Source organism: Cetorhinus maximus, chromosome 2 (assembly GCF_964194155.1).
Source record: "Cetorhinus maximus chromosome 2, sCetMax3.hap1.1, whole genome shotgun sequence".
In the NCBI taxonomy this organism is placed as follows: Eukaryota; Metazoa; Chordata; class Chondrichthyes; order Lamniformes; family Cetorhinidae; genus Cetorhinus; species Cetorhinus maximus.
In genome coordinates, this window is record NC_135880.1 from 125089368 (window position 1) to 125108799 (window position 19432).

Consider the following 19432-nt stretch of genomic DNA (forward strand, 5'->3'; position numbering starts at 1 on the left):
ACAACTTGCACCAAATCTGAAATTGTTGTGAAAAATTAGTTTGATTCTGTCATGTCATACAATCTGGATACTCTATTGAATTTAGGGATTAACTTCAAGAGCTGACAATGTCACAGATTTATCATCTATTGCATTCATGGGGAAATTAATCAAGTGATAAAACTATCTTGCCCTATCATGCTGGTATATCAAATTTTATGAATTCCACTGTCACTCTGAACAGTGTGGCAGTTACCTGACAAATGCATGTCTAGACAACACATCGAGTAATATTGCAAAGATCCTCAGTGCTTGAAATGATCAAGTGCATATAAATCAAGTGTAGTTATCACAGTCATATCCACAGGCAGAGCAGCCCAGGCAGAAGATCTTGGCTGCAGGTCTTCATCTAGTTAATCACACAGCTCTTCTTTTGCCTGTTTGATGGAACATTATCTTCTCATGCAGGGCCCCTCAATGAGATATTCACTGGATCTCCATGACCTGGCTGCAAATTGTGAGTTTAATACTTTGCAGGATCCATCTTCCTCATATGCTGCTGACTCTCCTTTCCTCTTTATGGCATCACTCCTTTTCCTCCATTGTAATTGCAAACAAAGGAATGCCTATTGGAAATGCCATACCAAATACTCAGAACCTCTCACTATGGATGGGAAAAAAAACATCCCTGTGGTTCGCTGGCCCTCTCTCTGTCAATCACAACAATTCAGATCAGTTCAAGCCGGAAGCAAATTAAAAACCTGCTGCAATAATTATTTTTTAGCTTCAGTAATTAGCATTCAGAAATTTCTTCAGTCTCAGGCTCAAAAGTAAATCATTTTTGCCAAGTTCAGCTGCAACTGGAAATAGATATGCCTCATTTAAATAATTTTAAGTAATCCCTAGTGCATTGTGAGACAAACTTAATTCCAGGTTTTTATGTGGACCAACAACATGGGCCTGTTTGGTATATTAAATTAGCCTCAGTATGAAAATCACAAGAGCCTCAACAGAGTTGCAAATTGGATTATTGCCATTAAAAGGTCCCAGAATGCACCCACAGAACTGCTGAACAGATATCCCAAAAATACTAGAAAAAAAGAACTTCCTCCAGGAGTGCAGAAAAACAACTGGCCACACGCAAAAATTTCATGACATGCTATCTTTCCCAGCTGGTTGGTATTATTTACCTAATATCTAGTATTTTATTACAATGATCCCTGAACACCATGGGTTACATTTATAAGGAGAGATTACACAAACCAGGCTTGTATTCCCTGGAATTTGGAAGGTTAAGAGGTGATCTGATTGAGCTTTCAAGATATTAAGGGGCAGAAATTTGCGGGCAATAATGTCGGGCAAGCGTCCTGACATCACTCGCTCAACGTCATCGTGCACTCGTGTAATATTTCGGTTGGCGGGTACGCACGGGAGTTGGCAGAGCGCCCACTGACAATTAACAGGCCTATTAAGGCCATTAAAGTTCTAATTGAATGAAACCAACAATTAAAAGGCCTATTAAGGCCATTAAAGTTCTAATTGAATTAAATTTTTTGCTGCCCGTCCAATCTTACGATGAAAAGGCCAAGCGGCCTTTCTATTTTTTAGGAAACCTCATCCACGGGTAGGATGAGGTTTCCAACAGCAATTAAAAATTAAATAAAAATGTTTAAAATTCATTCATAACATCTCCCTACTCATGCGACAGAGCAGGACGGGACATGTTTTTAACATTGCAAACTTTTTTATATTTAATGTTATAAATCTTCAGCTCCCTGTGCCTCAGGTAGCTTTTATTACGTGCACTCGTGTGCATGCGCGAACTTCAGCGCTCGCACTCCTCCCGGCAGCGCTGAGTGCTGCAGTGCGCGTTTCACGCTGGCTGGCTGTTAATTGGCCAGCCAGCATGAAATCGATATCGGGGCCCGATCGTGGGCAGCGGTCAGCTTTGCGGCCGCTCCCGGGCCCACCCGCCGCGCCTGCCTGACAAGGTAAAAACCCTGGCCTAGGAGAACAGATAGGGAGCGAGAGAGAAACTATTTCTACTGGTTCTGTAGTCTAGGACTGGCGGCATAGTCTAAAAATTAAAGCTAGACCTTCTGGGAGTGAAATTAAGAATGACTTCTACACACAAAAGGTGGTAGAAGTTTGGAATTCTCTACTGCAAATGACAATTGATGCTCAGTCAACTGTTCAATTTAAGTCTGAGACTGATAAGATTTTTGTTAACTAAATATATTAAGAGATATGGAACAATATGGAGTGAGGTCATAAGTCAACTATGGTCTTATTGAATGACGGAACATGCTTGAGGGGTCAAATGTCCTTCTCCTGTTCCTATGTTCCTAACCTTAAGATACATGTACCGAGTCAAAGGTACTCCTTCACCAGCAGGTTTCAAGGCAGGGACTTGTAAAATCCAGCGCTTGGCCTTCCAAATGCCTACCCGCTTCTGCCGACCTGTATGAAATTTTACAGGGAATGGTGGAAGCATCAAGTGTCCTGCCCACCCTTAAGCCTTTTGAGGCCCTTAAGTGACCACCAGTTTGACTGGAACCAGTTCAACTGGTAAAATCACCAGCTGGTATAAAATCACCAGTTCAACTGATAAAATTCCTGGTGATACCACCAGTTCAAATTGGCTGCTTTGGGTGAACAGGCCCTCATTTCCCAGTTGACAACTGATTCAGCTGGTACCAGTTCAACTGAAAGTCCCACCTGGCAATGAAAGAAAAAAAATCTTAAAATAATGGCAACGGCGTATATGTTCCTGTGTGTGTAAATTTAAAGAAACAATCCTTTACTGAATTAAAACTCATTTCTAAAGACAGTAAATTAAAGAAAATATAAGGCAAGAGCTGGAAGGTTCTTGCATAGAGAGAGGAGGTAAAAGGTGAAGTACTTTTATGTTCTCATGTATGCCAGATGTCGATTATTGTGTGTTCCACACAGAATTGTGTTTGGAATCTGTTCCTACTATTCTGCATCTTCTCATGGATGACTAATGGTGGCTTTGCTGACTATCTGGGAGTAGGTCACTTATTTCTCCCTCTTAGCATCAAAACAAGGATAGTGGTGCGGAAAAAGAGAGAAATCACAGTGCAGAAGAGGCCCTTCAGCCCATCAAGTCTGCACCGACACGTGAGAAACACCTGACCTACCTACCTAATTCCATTTACCAGCACTTGGCCCATTAGCCTTGAATGTTATGATGTGCCAAGTGCTCATCCAGGTACTTTTTAAAGGATATGAGGCAACCCGCCTCCACCACCCTCCCAGGCAGCACATTCCAGACCGTCACCACCCTCTGGGTAAAAAAGTTTTTCCTCACATCCCCCCTAAACCTCCTGCCCCTCACCTTGAACTTATGCCCCCTTGTGAATGACCCTTCAACTAAGGGGAACAGCTGCTCCCTATCCACCCTGTCCATGCCCCTCATAACCTTGTACACATCGATCAGGTCACCCCTCAGCCTTTTCTGCTCCAATGAAAACAACCCAAGTCTATCCAACCTCTCTTCATAACTTAAATGTTTCATCCCAAGCAACATCCTGGTGAATCTCCTCTGCAACCCCTCCAGTGCAATCACATCCTTCCTATAATCTCGCGACCAGAACTGCACACAGTACTTCAGCTGTGGCCTCACCAAGGTGCTATACAACTCCAACATGACCTCCCTACTTTTGTAATCTATGCCTCGATTGATAAAGACAAGTGTCCCATATGCATTTTTCACCACCCCACTAACGTGCCCCTCTGCCTTCAGAGATCATGGACACACATGCCAAGGTCCCTTTGTTCCTCAGAACTTCCTAGTACCATGCCCTTCATTGAATACTTCCTTGTCAAATTACTCCTTCCAAAGTGTATCACCTCACACCTTTCAGGGTTAAATTCCATCTGCCACTTATCTGCCCATTTGACCATCCCATCTATATCTTCCTGTAGCCCAAGACACTCAACCTCACTGTTAACCACCCGGCCAATCTGTGTGTCATCCGCAAACTTACTAATCCTAACCCCCCACATAGTCATCTATGCCGTTTATATAAATAACAAATAATAGGGGACCCAGTACAGTTCCCTGTGGTACGCCACTGGACACTGGCTTCCAGTCACTAAAGTATCCTTCTGTCATCACCCTCTGCCTCCTACAACTAAGCCAATTTTGAATCCACCTTATCAAATTACCCTATATCCCACGTGCCTTTGCCTTCTTTAAAAGTCTCCCAAGTGGGACCTTGTCAAAGGCTTTGCTGAAATCCATTTAAACTACATCAACTGCACTACTAAAGGGTTCTCAAAATTCCCACATTTTTTCATATCATCAACAAGGATATGACTTTTGGACTTTTATGGTAGAGGAACCAACTGCTGAGTTAAGTGTAGAACCCTGCAGACAGGAGGCTAGGCCCATGAAGGTCTGGGACTGGACGTGCCCAGGCTTGTTGAGTGCAGTGTGCATTGTTGCCTGAAACCAGACAACGAGAGGAGACAGAATACGCATTCTTCCCTTTAAAACAATCAACCCAGAAAAAGACTTGATCTTACATGAAACTAAAGCCCATCAAAATCTTGCATAAATAATCGCCAGTAACTACTAAAGCAGGAAGGCAGCAATCAATGCAATTATGCGAACCTATCAATACTTCACATATACAATGGCTTTCATTTCAAGACTAGTTACGGGGACAGGAAGACAACGATAAACATCATGTGAGCCCATTAAAAACGAGACAACAATCACCTGAAGAAGCCCGCCAAAATCAGACAAAGAACTAACCTTGATTTGAATTGAGATAAGAAATTCAAAAAACAGTATAACTGGGCCACCAGTTACGAAGAGAACGGGGGGGGGGGGGTTAGCAGCTTTTGGAGCGGTTGAATCAGAGTTTGAGCAGGGAGAGGTAGCTGAGCCAAGCAGAGGAAGGAGATCTGGAAGTTTACAAGCCCGCAGGCAAGGGGCATGGGGTGGCAGGCTCAATCGAAGACAACAAGGTCGCAACCGCAGCCCTCCACGAAGGTCGACCACCCACAACCGCGCCCTCCACCCAACTGAAGAACCTTCACAGATTCCACAGACCAGGGCCATGTGGGGATGGCAGGCCCCAGAGGACACAAGGAGCGTACTCCAAAACTGCAACCGGCTTACCTGGCTGGATTTCGAACTGTCAACGAACCCTGGTTGGTGAGCATGATCCCTGACCTCTCCTAGTTCAATTTAGTTAAGTTTTGGGGGTGGGACAAGAGTAAGGGGGTTAGTAGCGTGATTTTCCCTGGTTATGCCGTGTGTTCCCCATTCTTAACTAAGTGTACTTTGTAGGTCTGTATAATCTCAGTGTAATCCTAATGTTATAAGTTCATTTGTGACTTCAATAAACACAGTTTTTTTTTCCTTGCACCAAAACCAGTTGTCTGCTGTAATTTGTCACAACCCCCAAATAAGTCCAAGCTCTAGAACCCAGGGAGTGGGAGCGATTCGGACAGCTCAGAAGTCAAAGGTGAAGCTGACACACACTACCACCCCCTACACTACCCTCATCTACACACCTGGTCACCTCTTCAAAAAATTCAATCACATTTGTTAGGCATGACCTCCCTCTGACAAAGCCATGCTGACTCATCCCTGATCAAACCTTGCCTCTCCAAGTGGAGATAGATACTCTCCTTCAGAAATTTCTCCAAGAGTTTCCCTACCACTGACATGAGACTCACTGGCCTGTAGTTCCCTGGCTTATCTCTACAACCCTTCTTAAATAGCGGAACCACATTAGCTGTTCTCCAGTCCTCCGGCACCTCCCCCTTGGCCACACAGGGATTAAAAATTCGGATCAATGTCCCTGCGATCTCCTCCCTTGCCTCCCTCAGCAGTCTGGGACACAAATCATCCAGACCTGGAGATTTGTCCACTTTTAAGCCTGCCAACACCTCCAATACCTTGTCACTCCCTATATCAATTTGCTTAAGAACCTCGCAGTCTCTCTCCCCGAGTTCGATACCTTCATCCTCATTCTCTTGGGTGAAGATGGACATGAAGTATTCATTCAACACTCTAGTGATGTCCTCTGGCTCCACCCATAGATTGGTCCCTTATGGGCCCTACTCTTTCCCTGGTTATCCTCTTCCCATTCATATACTTATAGAATATCTTGGGATTTTCCCTTTTACCAGCCAGAGCTTTCTCATATCCCCTCTTTGCTCTCCTAATTGCTTTCTTAAGCTCCACCCTGCACTGTCTGTACTCCACTAATGCCTCTGCTGATCTGCTTACCTTGTACCTGCTAAAAGCCTCTCTTTCCCTTCTCATCGTAACCTGAATATCTCTGGTCATCCATGGTTCTCTGGGCTTGTTACTCCTTCCTATCACCCCAGAGGGAACATGTTGAGCCTGTACCCTCCCCATTTCCTTTTTGAACACGCCCCACTGTTCCTCTGTAGATTTCCCCACAAGTAACTGTTCCCAGTCTACCTTGGCCAGATCCTGCTTATTTTACTAAAATCCACTCTCCCCCAGTCCAAAACATTTGTTTGCAACTTGTCGATTTCTTTGTCCATAACAAACTTAAACTGTACCATGTTGTGGTCACTATCGCTAAAATGCTCGCCCACCACCACCTCAGCCACCTGTCTGGCTTCATTCCCCAGAATTAGGTCCAGCAATGCACCGTCCCTTGTTGGACCCTCTATATATTGACCTAAAAAGTTCTCCGGTACACATTTCAAGAAATCCACTCCGTCCAAGCCCTTAACACTATGTCTATCCCAATTAATGTTGGGAAAGTTGAAATCACCTAATATAATTACCCTATTGTTATTGTTTTTACACACCTCCACAAATTGTACACATATTTGCTCCTCAATTTCCCACTGACTGTCTGGGGGTCTATAATAAACACCTATTAATGTGGTTGCCCCTTTTTTATTCCTAAGCTCTACCCACAAAGCTTCATTCGATGCCCCCTCCAAGACATCATCTCTCCTTCCTGCAGTAACTGACTCCTTAACTAATAATGCAACGCCTCCTCCTCTTTTACCCCTCCCCTGAAGATTCTATATCCCGGAATGTTGAGCTGCCAATCCTGCCCTTCCCTCAACCACATCTCAGTGATGGCTACTATATCACAATTCCACATGTCATTCCTCACCCTTAACTCATCCGTTTTACCTGTAATACTCCTGGCATTAAAATAGAGGCCATCCAGCCTTGCCTTACTCCCTTGAAGCTTATTGCAGCTGTACTCCCTCTGACTTGATTGTTTTACTGTATTATGATGTGTTCCTATTCTGCTAACATTCTGTGTCCCCTCCCTCTGCCGAATTAGTTTAAACTCCTCCCAACAGCACTAGCAAACCCACCCGCAAGGATGTTAGTCCCGCTCTGGTTCAGATGTAGACCGTCCCGCTTGTACAGGTCCCACCTTCCCCAGAAACGGCCCCAGTGATCCAGGAATCTGAAACCCTCCCTCCATATCATCGTTGGCATTCCAGATGGAAGACTTACCTGCTGCTGAACGGGTACTTGTTGTACCACTTGGGCCTGCACTGCCTGCTGTCCTGCCACTGAGGTCTGCAAAGTCACTGTTGATGTGGTGTCTGAACTAGCCTCAGACGTCTGCATATTGGGCTCTAAGGAAACAGAAGAAAATGGATCAGGGTGCAGTTATTCAGACGTTGAAGTAACGAAATGATTATGTAAATTTGACTCTTCTGGAATGAAGAGAGAGAAGTGTACAACAGAACAACAAAGAAACACTAAACTACTCTAAACCGTTAAGCTGGGGGCTTTTCCATTTCCACAGTCACCATAGATTCATAGAACGGTTACAGCACAGGAGGCTGCTGTTTGGCCCGTCATATCCATGCCACCAGTTATGAGTTAACGTCCCATTAAAGTGATTGGGCAGAAAGTCACAGGTCTATAGGTCAAAGAAAATATCCCAGCTTGAACATGAACTGCTTTTGTGTATGGGTTCCTCAGTAGGTACTGCACAGGGCCGAGAGATACTTTTTTGAAAAAAAAGTGCAACAAACTTGGAAATTAGGAACATGAAATTCAAACGGTTTTTTGTTACTCCAAGGAGTCTTACCTGTCCTTTTTTCCAAATAAATAAGTTATTTTTCCACCTTTCAAAAGAGCTCAAACTACCTCTAAAAGAGTAAAAATTTACAACTAGACATCAATGTTTGTACCCAAGCTTGATTTTGTTACTGTTGACACTGTCGTCAAATACCAAATACTGTTGTCTTCATCCGCTAACACTTGTATCCATTGCAGCGTGCAGTTAAATGGCCTTGTTGCAAATTACTTAAAATGTAAAATTCAGTTAAAATGATGGAGCAATCAGACGAAAAAGAACTGCCTCATAAAATAAATGCAAGTTTATGCTCTGCCATTGGACATCAACTGTGGAGTATGTTTTTTAGTGTCAGTCTTAATGCCACATATATGGATGAAATGATTTCACACACATGCACTAATAGTACAGCCCAATGTGCCACAAAGTACTTGACCACCATGAATTACCAGGACAATAGCACTCCCATCCTCCTGTGTGCACAAATGAACAGATGCATCAGTTTTATTGCAGAGACCCATACTACCCTCTACCAATAAACACAGCTTACATATTAAATAAGTTTATTTTCTAAATAAATCTTAATCCAAAGAGTGGGCCTGACATTTATGTATTTGTGCCTTAGGTGCTTGTACATTGACAAGAATTCATTAATTTAATCAATAAGATATACCCAATTCCTGTGAAAATTGCATCCAATAAGTTTTGTACTGAGGTCAAACTCTCTCAGGGCTTGGGACCTAACCTTTGTTCCTTTTATGAAGCTCCTATTAATCTCATTCCAGGACTTGCGCAAATAATCTAAGATGACAGTCAGCGGAGTATAGAGGCTATGCTATATTGGCAAAGGTACAATCTATCAGATTACTTATTTTAATCTACTTTTTATTTTAGTCTTCATCCTACTTTTTCAGGTGAACATTAAAAAATCCCATAATACTATTCACAGAAAAGCTGAGCTTTATCCTGCTTTCTGGCCAATGTTCATCTCTCAATCGACACCAAAAAACTAACTGGTCATTCATCTCACTCCTTTAGTGCATACAAAATAGCTGTCTTGTTAGCCTACATTATAACAGTGACTGCACTTCAAAAGTAGTTCAGCAGTTGTAAAATGTTTTAGAATATCATATTGGTGTGATAACGTGCAAATTAAATTTAACTGCTTTTTCTTTCTAGGTGCTGATTTGACAACTGTTATCTTTCACTGTGCACCAGTGTCCACTTTCTTGCTCCCCGACAAAACCACAGTCACGACTGGTGCTCTTAGTGTTGTCCCTGTATCAGTGCTACTGAAGTATTTTGGTCTCCGTGTGCATCCATGCTCCAAGGTCTCCTATTGAAACTCTGACCCTCTATGACCCTCTTTTTCCAACAAATTATTTGATATTGGTGCTCCATAACCACAGTATTATGCTCCATTTTCCTCTAGTACTGCCAATCCTAGACCCTTCCCCTGTACTGCTAAAACAGCATCAAAGTTCCCTCCAACTTACTGTAAGCAACAACAGGAGAAATCTATTAGCTTATATTGAAGAACTGGTAAGTAGGTTACTTGAGAACCATGATCTATAATTAAATCATATGGTATGGGTGACATTATTAAAATGCGGTTCTGTCAAGATTTTTTGGGGGGTTAATGTTAGGCAATGAACACCTTTGAGATCTGGTGCCAAAGCGCCAGAAACGTGCTATAATCACAAACTACATAGCAGCTTCTCTGAAAATTTGTCAGTGACAAAGAAATTTCCTATTGCTGCCATTTTTCCACAAGTGTGGTTTGGGGGTTTAGACAGGATATTTTTGCTCACAGCCTCAGAAACATAGGCCAGAATTTTATATTCGTCGGGCGGGCTCAGTGGGAGCAGGTGGGGGCAGTCGGTAACCCGACTGCAGCCTGCGATCGGCTCCACACTGCTATTTTACGCAGGCGGGCCAATTAAGGCCCGCCCAGCGTAAGACGTGACAGCGGCAACAACGAGAAAGGGCGGGTGGGGGCGGGAGCTCAATGTCCGCCGGGTCCAAGGGCAACCCGGCAGCCGATTCAAAAGCGGCTGCAGCAGCCATGCGACAGCTGCCAGTGACTCAGAGGAACCTCAGCATGGAGCACTTCAGTGCTGAACACGGCAGGCGGGAGGGGAGGTCAGTGGGCCAGTCGGCCCCATGTTTTTCCGACGAGTGTCTCGCTACCTTCCTGGAGGAGATGGCAGCACGCAGAGAGATACTTGTCCCCAGGGACAGGAGGAGGAGGCCACTCCACCTCATCAAAAATGCTGGTGAAGTGGTGACACCCAGGGTGAGCTCCCATGATGCGGTGAGGCTCACATGGGTGCAGTGCCGTAAGCGCTTCAATGATCTCCTGCGGTCAGGAAGGGTGAGAACCGTGTTGGCTTGGGTAATTTAGAGTGTGAGTGGCAAATGTCAATAAGGCAGCATCTGGGCAAGGGGGTGAGCCCTGGCTGCTTGGAATGAGTGTCTTGCGGCTTCAGGGTCACGAATCGGCTGAGCCCTGCGAGGTGTTCCTCAGATGGGGTTGGCCAGGCTGCACTGGCAATTCAGCTACTGGGTGGACTAATCAATGCTCCTCTGTCCTTTCAGGAGACAACATCGACCTTCTGTTCTTGGATGGCAGAGAGGTGTCATGAACCACCTTTTGAGAGGATAGACCTTGTTGCCCAGCAGGCAGCCATCATCCAGCCAAGCTGGAGCACTGAAGAGCTCCAGCACCTGGGAGTGTCTCAGGATGTAAGCATCATGGGAGCTGCCTGGGTACCTTGCACAGACTTGCAGAATCTGCATCCCGTGGTCACACACTATCTGCACGTTCATGGAGTGGAATCCCTTCCTATTGACGAAGGCACCCAGCTGATCTGCTGGCACCTTGACGGCCACATGTGTGCAGTCTATTACACCCTGGACACAGGGGAACCCAGCAATCGTGGCAAAGCCTCTGGCTCGCTCTGCCTGGCTGGCCTTGTCCGTGCAGTAGTGAACGAAAGTCAATGCACGCCTGAACAGAGCATCTGTCGCCAGCTTGACACAACTGTGGACAGCTGATTGGGAGACTCCACAAAGATCATCCACCGACCCCTGGAAAGAGCCGGAGCCATAGAAGTTGAGGGTCACTGTGACCTTCAGCACGGCTGGCATGGGGTGTCCACCCACACAGAGTTGATCTCAGGGCCGGTCATCTGACAGATGGAGGTCACTGTCTCCCTTGAGAGGCGGAGCCTTCTTCGGCATTGCACATCAGACATGTTGACATAGCTGCATCGCCATAAACCCTGGCAGCAGGAAAGTGACGTCTTCTGTGGCCCCTTCCGCATTGCACTTCCTGTTGGCCCTGTGCCCCTTGTGCCTGCACCTGTCCTCATAGGTTGCTCCCCTGGAGGCTGAAAAGGGGCATCTGGCCTCCTCCCACTTCTGGTCCTCTTTTCCACCTCAGAGGAGGTGCCTCCAGCGGAGACCAAAATCCCCATTCCCAGGGTAAGAGAAGGCTGTCTGATACCTGAAAGGCCACAAGTGGTATGACTCCTCCGGAGTCCTGCACTGAAGCCTCTTATTTCTGTTAAAGCAGCTCTGAAGTGAAATGAAATTGTCCTGTTCTCACAAGCAAGCAGCAGCAAGTTATAAGCTAAAGTACAAACAGCTCTCATTAGCGAGCCCACTCACCCCTCTTATCCTGCCCGTGGACGAGGCTTTTGAAAATGCGGCCTACCCGCCTGCCCGTTGCGCCCGTGCGACACCCTGAAAATCACACATTCTGCGTAAAATCACAGACAATTGGTGCCTCAAGGGTCTTAACTAGCCCGTTAATTAATGGTGGGCGTGCCTCCGTCCTCATCGCGCGCCCGCCTAGCGAAATATCATGATGGTGCGCTGTGACGTTGGGACATTGGGACGTACGCTCGACGTCATCGCGCGTCATTTTACATTCCGGTGTGTTGGGCACGTGCCCGCATGCTGAATGTAAAATTCTGCCCATAGAAATATATGCTGTGATCAAAAGATCAAACTAATCACAAATGTATTGAGGTCTTTATATTTCTAAATGCTTTTTTAAATGCCTAAGTATTTTTAGAATTAAAACATTCATTTTGTAAGTTGTTATAATAACGTAGCCTTTCTTCCTGTTTTTTTAAATTGAAATTGGATCAAATTTAGATTTTTCAAATTGAAAAACTTGTACCAAATTAGACTCAGCCTTGGAGAACATTATTCAGCCTTACTGTACAGTATTTATTTTGTGTCTTTAGCAGCATAATACACAGTGCGGTGTTCTCTATCTGTGATGCAAAATTTTATCAATATTCATTAAAGGCCAGTACAGCTACATTATATTGTACATCGGCAGAGATCTCTGAATCACTTACCATAAAATTAGTATACGTAACAAACTCCATCATCACATTCACCTCTCCCTTCCATGCCATCCCCATCCCATGCCATTCCATTTTCCCATGCCATCTCCATTGTATGCCATTCCTCATTCCCATGTCACCCCTCCATGATCATCCCCTCCATCCCATGCCATTCCTATCTAATACCATTCCATATTTCCCATGCCACTGCTCCAAAGCCAACCCACTCGACCCACTCCATTCCTATCCCATGCCATTCCATTCTTCTCATGCCACCCACTCCCTCAAATGATATCCCCATCACATCCTTCACATGCTCTCTCTCTCATGCCATCTCCATCCCAAACATTTCCGTATTGATCCTGACCCCACTCCGCTCCCTCATAGGCAGCAGATCCCCAACTGACAACTTGAAAGTCAACTAATTAAAAATCAATATGATCTGTTATGCCCAAACTAAACACAAGGCTGTGCCAAACCACAAAGTGAATCAGGAATGAAATCAGGAATGGAGGGGTGCTTGGGGGGGCGGGGAGAAGGAGGCATACCTTCCTGAGGCAGTTCCACTGCCATCCCTCTTCCCCTGCCATTCCTCTGATGGCGTCTCCTCCTTCTCAATCCTCCCATGCCATCCTAACCTCATACTATTTTGCTCTTCCCCATTCCATGCCGCTATTTTCATTCCATCCCCATCTCACCAACTTATGCTGTGTCCCCAATGCCATTCCCACACCCTTGACATGCCCCCTGCCCACTCGCATGCCAACTCTCCTCTCCCATGTGATTTTCCACCCACCCCACCACCAACTCTCCAGACAAGGTAACTTTGTTGTTGGGCTTCCCTACCTTTCTGTTATTCTTGGCGACCAACCATACCCCATCATCACACCCTGCTGGCACCAACCATTCCTCCCATGCCATTGCTTCCCACCCATCCAGCCAGTGTAACTTTGGTGTTGAGCTCCCTTTACCTCCCACTGTTCTTTTTCTCCACCAACTCCACGGCCCCACCATCCATGCTACCACCACCAACCATTTGCAGCCATACGTGTCAATCGTGCCTCTGTGCACACCTGGCTCCACCCACCAAATCAACCCACTGACCAATAAAAAGTTAGACAGACAGAAACTGTATTCTAGGTTATCTATTTTAATTTCAAAATACAAAGGCTAAAAAATGCTCAACCTCACATTAGATGTTACCTTCTAAGTGATCCTGAGCAGAGTGCTCTGTACTTCACAGCTCCCTATAAACTAAACTCCTCTTTGAAGTCCTCATTCTTGTTAATGGTGCTCCAATAACATATTGATTTAATGCCACTTCTCAATGCCAATTTTTCCCATTTGCACTGCTTACATTATTTTGCATACAATTTTAAAATAAACTGTTTTGTGCGCAAACCTTTAACAATGAAAGAAAAATTATAAAGAATTAAATTTTAAATTAATTTCTATCTTTCCTTTACCAAATCAGAAAGAAAGAACTTGCATTTCTACAGCACCATTGGGGACTCATAAAATGCTTTTTAGCTAATTAAGTACTTTTTTAAAAAAGCGTTGACACTGTTGTAATGTAGAAAAACATGTCAGTCAATTTGTTGGTTGAAGTATAAATCTTGTCAGGACACTAGAGAGCTAATTTTTTGTTCTAAAGTGGGGCTCAGATCTTCAACTTTTTTTTTCTTTATTCTTTCATGGGATGTGGACATTGATGGCAAGGCCAGCATTTGTTGCCCAGGCCTACCTGCCTTTCAACTGAGTGGCTTGCTAGGCCAGTTAAGAGTCAACCACATTGTTGGTTGGTCTGACCAGGTAAGGATGGCAGATTTCCTTCTCTAAAGGGCACAAGTGAACAAGATGTGTTTTTAAACAATCAATGATAGTTGAGGCTAACTTTCAATTCCAGATTAATTAATTGAGTTTAAATTCCACAAGTTGCTGTGGTAGGATTTGAACCCATGACCTCAGAGCATTAGTCTGGGCCTCTGGATTACTTGTCCAGTGAAATTGCCACTACATCACCCTCCTCCCCCTTCTGAATTTTGTGCTGCTACTGATCCAAAGCTGACCTCTATCACTGCAAAAGTATCTGGTGTTACCAAAAGTTGTTTCCTTCAAATTTGGACTCCTTAGCTCCCACAGTTTCTACATCATGGGTATTGTTTTAGTACCAAAATGGCATCCCCACTGCAAGCACTCGTTTCCAATGCGGCACAGCCTGAACGTCATCTTGCGGAGGTCATTAGCACAGGCTTTAGGAATGTGCATTGGATGTATGCAGGCAGGCAGGCTGTGACATTAGCCCAATGCTGATTTGATGCCACTGCTACCATTGTCAACATTGTTGTTCTAACTAAAACCTTCTCTTAAACACACAGAACTGAGCATGTGCTCAGCAGCAGAAAGGACTCGTTCCCACCAGCACAATTTAAAGAGATCATCAATCATTATGAGGTTAGTTGCTGATTAATTTCTGCTAGCTCTGTTGAGTTAAGGAATTGCTTGGAGGCTGCTTAGTGAAGTTAAGTGGTGGCGTATGTAGAAAAGATCTAGGGAGTAACTGCAAGGTTTCTGGTCAGATCATTTGCTCCCTGTCATGGGTGCTTTATTTGCACTCTCCCTTGGACTGCAGCATGAGAGAGAGAGAATGACAGAACAGAGGCAGCAAAGAAGACAAGCTGTTCACTGAAGGAGGGGGAGAAGGAAGAGAAGCAAATGAGGCCTTGTCTACGAACACTTCTCTTACCTCCAACTGAGCCAGGAGCAGTGTGTGCATTGTCTGTGCTTTACGAAGGAGGTGCTCAGAAAACTCTTGCCATCTCTTGCAACCAGACCTGCAGCCTCAGAATAGGGCAAGGATAGCACTGCCTGCAACTGTGAAAGTGACCATTACCATGAATTTGTGTGAGTCAGACTCCTTCTAGGCTGAAGCAGGCGACAGGAAAAACAAATACCAATTTGTCTTCCACTATTCTATCAGAGTGGTGACAGAGTAGTAGAGAGGACAGTGTTGTTAATGGTGCTCCAATAACCTATTTATTTAATGCCACTTCTCACTGCCAATTTTTCCCATTTGCACTGCTTACATTATTTTGCATACACTTTTAAAATATCTGTTTAGTGTGCAAGCCTTTTATGATGAAAGAAAAATTATAAAGAACTAAATTTTAAATTAATTTCTATCTTTCCTTTATCAAATCAGAAAGAAAGAACTTGCATTTATACAGCACCATTGGGGACTCATAAAATGCTTTTTAGCTAATTAAGTGCTTTTTAAAAAAGTAGTGATTCACTATTATAATGTAGCAAAACACGTCATTGTGTTTTCTCTGAGGAGGAGGCAGGGCATGCTTGTGGCTTTGCCAGGATAGAAGGCTTCCCTATAGTGCAGGATGACTTCAAATGCACACATGTAGCTTTGCAGGAACCACAGCTCAATGCTGAGATGTACTGCATCTGTAAAGATTATCACTTGCTCAACATATGGTTGGTGTGTAACCATGCTCAGCACATCATGTATGTGAATGCCTGCTATCCTAGCGGCAGTCATGATGATTTCATTCTGCAAAAGTACACACTTGCTTCAGTCTTTCAGCCATCACATCAAACCAGAGGATGGCTATTGGGCAACAAGGACTACCTGCTTTACCACTGGCTCATAACTCCAATCCCCAACCCAGCCACATCTGGCAAGCATATTTGTAACGAGAGTCATGCTGCCACGCAAAACATCATACAGCAGACCATTCAACACTAGGTTGGCTGCTTGGATCAGTCTGGAGATGCCCTCCAGTATTTGCTGGAACCCGATTCGTGGTGATCTGCTGCATCCTTTACAATATGGCCTTCACTGGTGCAAATCCCATGCCACCAGGGATATGGTAAGCAACTCAAAAGCAGCAAGAGGAAGAGGAGGAAGCAATTAGTATATCTCTATTCTGACCAAGCTGTCCGCGATCACCACATTTGATTATGGTTCTCATGAACACAACCCAAAATGTCCATTGTGCAACAGTCTCACCCCTTTCCCCACTCCTCTGTTATGGGAGATCCTGCAAGGCATCCTTGAGCAGCTCTGGCCTAGAAGACCCAGCTTTGGATTGCACAACCTTGGCATTAGCAACAGCAGGCTGGGCTTGGTGGCTGACAGGCAACAGCAAGATCACTGATGGAGTGGCAGCCGTTGGAGAACGAATGCTGTAATCCTGAGAGTGCACAGCAGGTTTGTGCTCCAGTGCGATTGTTTCTCCTCAGCCACCTTAGTCATTTGATGGTGCACAAATTGCTGGACTGTTGTTACATGTTGAAAACCCCTTTGAGCACTGGTATCCACAGCCAGGGTGGTTGCAGCCTGAGCTTTTGAAGCAAAAAGCTGAGATTTCATGATCTCAGTCTGAGCATCCACTTCAACACTCGGATGTTGGGTGACTTCTGCTTGTGCTGTAATGGAAGCTGAGACATCAACCATGGTCACGTCTGCAAGTGTTCCTGGGATATTGATCAACATTCCCAGGCCGGAAAGGATAGTCTTCATGCTCAATGGGTTGTGATCCCCAGGCCCAATTATTGGCCTTATTCAAATTTTCTTCCATTGTTTAGATTCAGGACATTAATTCAGTACCAAACGCCAAATCTTGATAATGATGCGCTGTTTCCAGGAATTCGTACAGTTTATACAAGCAATGGAGTAGATTTTCCCAGCAAGCAGCATTTGGCCAGTGGGGCATGACAGCCAATCACCTGATGACCCCAACAAGAGGTCCATTCTATTTTGAAGGCCAAGTCTCACTAATATACCCTAGTCAGCCCCACTCTCCTTTTACCAGCCTTTTACTATTTGTATGCCTATTGAAAACTTTTGGATTCCCTTTTATGTTACCTGTCAGTCTCTTCTCTTGGCCTCTGATCTTTTTCACTTCCCCTCTGAATCCTCTACATTCAGTATTTTCAGCCTGACATTTCTCATACGCTCCCTTTTTCTGTTTCATTTTACTCTCCCTCTCTCTCTCTTATCATCTGGGAAACTCTGGCTTTGATTCCCTTGTGGGAATGTGCCCCAACTGTATCTGAACCATCTCCTCTTTAAAGGCAGCCCATTGTTCCATTCCAGTTTTGTCAGGCAATCTTTGATTCCAATTTACCTGGGACAGATTGGTTCCCACCCCACTAAACTTGAGTCTCCCCCAATTTAGTATTCTTACTTGGGATTGGTCCTTCTCCTTTTCCATGGTTAACTTAACCTTACGATACTACAATTGCTACTCCGTAAAAGTTCCCTGACCTTACTTAATCCACTTGACCCAGCTCATTCCCTAGAACAGGATCCAGCAGCGCATTCTTCCTCGTTGTGCTGGAAACATATCAATCAAGAAAATTCTCCTGAACACACTTCAGAAACTCTACCCCTCTCTGACCTTTACACGATAATTATCCAAATAAAGACTGGGATAGTAAAAGTCTCCCATTAATATTATTCTATAGTTTTTGCCCCTCTTTGTAATTTTCCTGTTAATTTGCTTCTCTATATCTTTCCCAGTAATGATGGTGGCCTATAGAATAAACCCAGTACAGTAATGGTTCCTCTATTGTTTCTTAGCTCTAACCAAATAGATTCTGTCCTTGACCCCTCTAGGACATCCTCTCTTCCAACACTGTAATCTTATCCTTAATCAATACTGCAACACCTCTCCTTTCTTTCCTTACCTATCTTGAACACTTTGTATCCAGGAATATTTAGTGCACAGTCCTGCCTTTTGTTGAATTAGGTCTCTTGTCACCACATCATATTCTCTTGTTGTTATTTGTGCCTGCTATTCACCGACTTCATTTCCCATGCTTCATGCATTTACATATATGCACAGCAAGCTTAAATTACTTGAAAAGCAATCCACTTACTTGAAAAGCAATCCACTAAGTCCCACTCCCCTGCTTTTTTCCCCATATTCCTGTAATTTTTTTCCATTAATTATTTATCCAATTTCCTTTTGAAGGCTACCATTGAGTCTATGTCCACTACTAAATTAGGCAATGCATTCAATAAATATTCTTGCAGTCAATTACAAAAAATTCTAGGCATTGTGGGGTAATTTTGGCTTCGGATAATAGTGTAAAATGAACTGCATTGACTTCAAGAAATGTTACTAGACAAAAAACATCTTTAATGTTAATAAATCTGCTCTTTCTTCACAAACTGTACCCAAGCAGAGTTAGAGGGCCGGATTTTTCCCTCAGCACGGTAGCAGGCATGAAAATCATTTTACACACTGGCCATCATGGCGGGTTTTCAAGACGAATCGTCTGCTTCCTGCCTCATTAAATATGCATGCATAGGAAACATGCTGGATCGCTGGTAGATGGCCTCTGATTCGCTCACCCTACCGTGAGCTCACAGCTTCCTCACTCCAGATGCCATATTTAAAGTGCATCTGCGCACAGCATTCTCAATGTCTGTAGCACATGGCTGCTCCACAGAAGACATGGCCCTGAAAACCAAAACACGGCAGCCCTCAGATTCAGTGACACTTCACCGGAATGCCTTTTGGACATAGTCGAGGCCTGCCGCAATGCCCTCAACCCACTCTGGCCGCAGGAGATCCATCAAGCTCGCCAATCCAGCTTGGGAGATGGTTGCAGTGGTTGTCAGTGCTAACGCTGTACAGAAGAGGTCAGGCACCCTGTGCAGAAAGAAAATGAATGATCTCAACCATGCCGCCAGAGTAAGTCAACCATTTCATCACTAGGAAGGAGGATCAGCAGATGGACGCCCCAGGGCCATCCACTCAGGAGACTCCAGGTGTATCCAGCCGATCCCAATCCCCTCTTCTTGTAACCCCATCACTTCCAGCTCCAGGACAAGGAACTTCCATCTGCCCCACAGCAGGGCACCCAAAGCAGACTGGGGTCCTCCAGGTCTCGGCCCTCCAGAAGATGCCTGCCAAAGTCAGCACAGACAACAGGGTGCAGCAGTCTGCAGGCTGCCTCCACCTCCACTGTGGATGTCGAGGATGCACCGAGACG

At 44.6% G+C, this 19432-nt stretch overlaps 1 protein-coding gene across 1 annotated transcript in view; it reads right to left on the bottom strand.

Moving 5' to 3' along the window:
* The window catches only part of LOC144697377 (transcription factor RFX3-like), a 433584-nt gene that overhangs the window by 227509 nt on the left and 186643 nt on the right, over positions 1 to 19432 (bottom strand). Inside the window, exon 4 of the mRNA XM_078569355.1 lies at positions 7481 to 7605. Coding sequence (XP_078425481.1) covers positions 7481 to 7605 — 125 coding nt within the window. The remainder of the gene's footprint in view (positions 1 to 7480; positions 7606 to 19432) is intronic.